The 5,888-nt window shown below is 34.3% G+C and overlaps 1 protein-coding gene across 1 annotated transcript; it reads right to left on the reverse strand.

The window, feature by feature from the left end:
• Positions 1-487: 487 nt before the first annotated feature.
• Positions 488-1,312, reverse strand: LOC145576199 (uncharacterized). The gene has a single exon (XM_081633983.1). It carries the CDS (start codon positions 1,310-1,312, stop codon positions 488-490), a length of 825 nt encoding a protein of 274 aa, XP_081490109.1.
• Between the last annotated feature and the right edge of the window lie 4,576 nt (positions 1,313-5,888).

The following is a 5,888-nucleotide window of genomic DNA, read 5'->3' on the forward strand; positions in this document are numbered from 1 at the left end:
TCATTTCCCAAAATCCCAAGTGGTCGTGGTTTTTCTCCTTGTTAGGGCCAAGGAGTTTTCCACGTAAAATCTCTCTTGCATTCTTTAGTTCCTTTAGTTAATCTTTCAGTTCCTTTAGCTAACTTAATTTTAATTCCGCAAAAAGTTTGGCTAAATTCTCATACTACAATTCAACCCCCCCTTCTTGTAGTATTCTTTAAAACAACAGGTGGGGATGGGGTTCTAGTTTAGGGTTTTGGTTTTTTTTTTTTTTAATTTTTCTTTTTTTTCCTAAACTAATAATATGATGACACGTGGCACAATGGACCCCACTTAACGGATTTTTGGACGACAACCGTTAGAGCATTAACACTAGTGAGGAGAATTATTTCTCCTCATTCTCTCCCTACCCACTTTCTGACTCCTCCCACCCATTTCTCCTCAAGAGTAATATTTTTTACCACATCAATGCTTATAAAAAAAAAACTCCTCGCCACTATCTCTCCTACTATTTCTTATACCCCACCACAATACACATCACCTTTTTTAATTTCAATATTCTTTCCTGTAATTCAACCTGCTTTTGTTTTCTCATCTCCCTTTTCTCGTCCAAATCCAACTTCTTTTGACGTAGAATAGCCTCTCTTTCTCTATTTTCATTACTTGCCTTCATTTGCTCACCAATGCTTAAAACTGCACTTTCAGAAGCCACCTGTTTCCCCTTATTACGCTTGGCTTTTGCTTTTTTAACACCATCGGGTCGAGGTAGACCTCTAGACGACAATCCGGTAGAAGGGCCATCACCTGCAACTTCAGTTCTAGATCTCTTCCCACTGTCACTGCTATCATCTTCGACATCATCACCACAAGCTTGTGTTTCCTCTTTTGACAACCCCCATCTCAGTTTAGTCCTAAATTTTGGGTCATTTTTAATCATTTCCCACACATGGTGACAAGTGAAATTATAGGGAGGGTTGGCCAAAATATAGAATAACTTGGATGCGTTGCTAATTCGGTCAACTTCATTGTAACCACTCCCTGTAGCTCTACCATCTTCATCATAACAAGTGCTCCATTGCAGCAAAACTGTTGCCATCCTTCTCCAATGGCTTTCTAAACTCCTCACAGGTCTGGGCGGTAGAATGTGGGGTTTCTCAACTTGCGCTTTATCATACGCCACAGACACTTTGCGCCAAAGCACAGTTGCTTTTTGATTTGTACCTGAAATCGCATCTTGACTAAATTTCATGTACAAACCAGTAAGAGCTTCATCCTCTGCAACCGACCAAATACGACTCGCTCTAGCGAGTTGTTGGGGTTGATTAGCCGACATTCTTGGAGGAGGTTGAGGGTATTGAGGAGTTTCTGGAATATTTTCTTCAAGCTCCTCCTTGTATTGAGAGTTACTCCCTTGATACGTAGTAGGTGATTGTGGTTCATAGTTAGTGTTTTCAACAAGAATTTGAGGAGGTGTTTGTTACTACTACTACTACTACTACTACTACTACTACTACTACTACTACCCGTTTAATTTTTAATTTTAAATTATCACCCTTTAAATTAAATAAATGCTCATATTACCACCCATTTCAAAAATCCGGTGGATTTTTGTAGGGAATAGTTTCAAGCCTTTAAAATCCCACTAGCTTGAACCCCACTGTGATCATACACTAAAGTACGGTGGCGTCCAAAAGGGAAGAAGATAGAGCAAAAGAGTCGCCAACAAGTTTTTAAGGAACTTGTAAACCATCACGAGGTGAAGGTTACACCCCTTAACGATCCAAGAGATCGTCAACTCCATAAGGTCATGAACCAAAATAGGGTTCGGGGATGATGGTACAAATCCAACCTAAAAGAGATTGAACCTGCCCTAATAATAGGCCTCTACTTTATTCTGCTCGTATTCATGTGCGCTTTCCAATTAACATACAATCAATAGGATTAACCCTAAACCTGTTTAATCTATGTTGGTTGAATATTAATGCACACATAAACTATTATTGGCGATCACTTGAATTATAATCACAATTAACCTAACAAGATTATTAATTATCTTATTAAGCGTGGTTGCAAATACCAATTCCCTTTAAACATGCAATAAAGGTGATCAAGCAATAACAATAAATATCAAGCAACATAATAAATAATCAACATCATGAATAATAATTATAAATAATCATCATCAAAATAATAATAATAATCATAATCATCATAAAAATAATAATAATAATAATAATCATAATCATGTTCATGTTAATATTAAAGCATAATAGAAATAGTAAGATCCTAGGCATGATACTAACAAGATTAATAACAAATCCTAGCATGTCACTAAGCAATAAAGATTAAATCTTTACCCCTAACATGATACTAACAATCACAAATATTAGGAAGAATGTAGGAAGCATCATACTTTTAATCATACTTAATATTAAAGTTACCCTAGACATGATACTAGGAAGATCAAAACGCCCTAACATAACATTAGGAATCATAATAACAACCTAAGCATGATTTCTACATCATAAATCAATTAAACCAATAAAATACTTACTTTGATGCCTCGTACCTCTTTCTAATAACAAAATACACACGTTAGTAACTTCAAGGAAAATAATAATCAAAACAATTAAATTAAATAATTGAAAGAGAGATTTGGGACCAAACCCTCAGAAATTAAAACCTTTCACGTCTAGGGCGAAGGCAACTTCGAATATGGCTAGGCGTATCAAGATCTAATGAATGCGGAATTTTGTATTTGAAAGAAAGAATTTGAGAGAAGAATGAATGTTATAGAGATGAATGAAAGAGATGAATGATTATTGGTAAATGATTTGAGAATGAGGAGATTTGATAATTGTAGAAGAATGGTTGATGCTTGTTGATGAATGAATATTGATAATTGGTGATAATTGATGATTGAAACAGGAGTTTTTAATACGATATTTATAGAGAAAATCATCCAAAAAAGATAATTTATCAAAACAGAGTCTGAAGACCACAAACTACCTTGGCGCCAGCCCTGGCTCATTGGCGCCAGGACCAATGGCTAGCGCCAGGCGCCAATGCTGGCGTCTAGCGCTAATCCTGATTCCAGGCGCCAAGGCCTGGGGTTGGACGCCAAACCGGCTTTTAACGCGTTTTCGAAAATCTGATAAATTTCCCGTACTGGAAGATAAAATAATATAATTTCAATCGAAAATGCTATATATATATAGCTGACACATATAATTATATGTATAATATCAATGCTAGTATCGATTTATTTTTTAAATTATTTTGTGATTACTTTGAGACCAAATTTATGTTGGTGAAATTTTAAATTATGAATATAATTTTAATTTTCCTTACCAAATTGAAGAGAATAATAAAAATGAATTTCGATTTGGAATAGGATTTTAGAATGTGAAGTACATAAATAACCAAAATAATGAGTTGTAAAATAATGAAAAACACTTATATATAATAAAGAATGAGAGATAAAGATGTATGTTAGTTCTATGTCATACTTGATTTCATATATGAAAAAATAAAATCGTGATATGTGTATATAATTTTATTGCAACCTAATTCAAAGATTAAATTTGAAACAAATATTAAATATTAGTAAATTATTGAGATTAGATGAGTTTTAAAGTATTATTATTATTAGACCAATAATTTTCAACAAAATAGATTAAGAAATTGCTTAGTGTTTAATCCAATTGCATGAAAAAATAATAAGATTTTGATCATATGCTGTTAAAAAAAAAGGGAAATTCTCTTTGGTAAACCTCTAATTTTTACTTTTCTCATTGGTAAATTGCAAAAATTCTTAGTATCCTTGGTAAACTTTAATTTGTTATATTTTTTCAATGGTGAACTTAATGAAGCAATTTAGTTAATATTTAACCATGGTTAACATTTTTTTAAAATAAAAAAAAATTCCTAAAATACCCGCACTTAACTCATCATCATCATCAAGATCACCAATTCCTCCAACTCTCCGCCACCCCTACCCACGGCTGGCGCCCAACCCACAATCGTCGGTGCGTCGTCCTCCCCCACTCACCTGGCGACGCCCAACCTCCCCCAACCCCAACCGGCGATAGCCTCCCCCGTTCCACCTTCTCTCTTTCCCTGCATCTCAAAATGTACCATTTCCCCAACCGCACTAACCACCCAGAAAATCGTCCCTCTTCCCCAACGACCCCTCTCCCTTCTTCGTTGGCCCAGAAATCCTAAACCCCACCCAAAAACACAAAAAGCCCAAACCCATTTAGGGTATTGAAACCAAATTAAACCTAGAAAATGGGTTTGGTTTTCGGGTGGTTTTGGGTGGGGTTAAAGGTTACTGGGCCGCGCAAAAAGGGAAGGGGAGTCGTCGGAGAAAGAGGTTAGATTTCAGGTTGGTTAGTGTTGCGGTCGGCGGTGGCCGTTAGGTGGTGAAATAGGACGTTTCAAGATACGGGGAAAGAGAGAAGGTAGGGCGGAGGATGTTGGGCGTCGCTGAATGAGGGTGGGGGAGGTAGGGCGTCGCCGACTGATTGTGGGGGAGGTCGGGTGACTTTGGTCGAGGCCTGGCCGCCGGAAGGGGAGGTCGGGCGTCGCCGACCGATTGTGGGGGAGGTCGGGCGACTTTGGTCGAGGCCTGGCCGCCGGAAGGGGGAGGGGCTGCCGGTGGCTAGGTTTGGTGAGGGAAGGGCCGGTTTGATTTTATTATTTTAAAATAAAATATTTTTATAATAATTTAATTATTAAAAAAATAAAAACTAACTATAGTTCAGAATTTTATTAAAATAACACTTATCAATAGTAACCAATAATTTAGGTTTACCAAAGATAATAAGAATTTTTGCAATTTACCACTGAGAAAAGTAAAAATTAGAGGTTTACCAAAGAGAATTTCCCAAAAAAAAAAAAAAAAAAAAAAAAAGGTATAATTACTAAATTATGTGAAATTATTTATATGTTAACAAATAACGTAAGACTACAAAATATTACTCCCTCTGTTTCACTTTGTTAGTCTCATTTGGAATCAATCACTTAAAATAAGAAAATGAGGAATCTTAGTAATTTAGAATTTGATTGCAACTTTGTAATTAGTGTTTTGTCTTTTCTTGTTTTATTTATGGTTATTAGCTATAATTAATCGCCTTTTATAAATTTTGATTGGAAAATTTCTCATGTCAACAATCCACTAGCACATACATTAACCAATCAAAATTATTTGATTCTTTAAACACCCAATTAGATTAATTATTCGTGGATTATGAAAATTATTCACCTTATAATAATGTTAGGAAATATTCAATATGGGTACATCATTTTGAAACGCCCAAAATAATATATAGGACTAACAAAATGAAACGGATGGAGTATATTGTACATGACTAACGCATATAATTATGTGTATTGATGAATTTAAAATAGATATAGTAGAAAGGTACTCCCTCCTTCTCTTTTTTACAGTCCTATTTTTCTTTTTAGATATTTCAAAACTATATTCATATATACTTTTCTTTTTTAGTAAGTAAATTTTTACTAATTATCCCTATTTATTTATTTTGTAATTATTGTCTTTTCTAAATTTTTACTTTTAATTCTAACTCTCACTTTTATTTTCTCACTTTTTATTTTCAAAATTCATGTGCATCAATTTAGATGTATAAGTTTGGTCTTTTTTTTCCACCAAAAATGTTATCGGTATTTTTTTCTTTTCAAATGATTTATTACATGTGTGTACCATTAAATATTATTCTATCTTTGTTTTACTCAAAAGTATCAATTAATGTCTGGTCATTCCAATTGTACTTTGTTTTATTCCAAATTCTTAATTTTCGTGTAATTTTACAAATATAAATGTAAAAAAAGGGATGGGGAGTAGAAAATATAGGCAAGTAGAATAAATTAAGAATTAATAACAAGTA

This window comes from Chenopodium album, chromosome 2 (assembly GCF_948465745.1).
Source record: "Chenopodium album chromosome 2, dcCheAlbu1.1, whole genome shotgun sequence".
In the NCBI taxonomy this organism is placed as follows: domain Eukaryota; kingdom Viridiplantae; phylum Streptophyta; class Magnoliopsida; order Caryophyllales; family Amaranthaceae; genus Chenopodium; species Chenopodium album.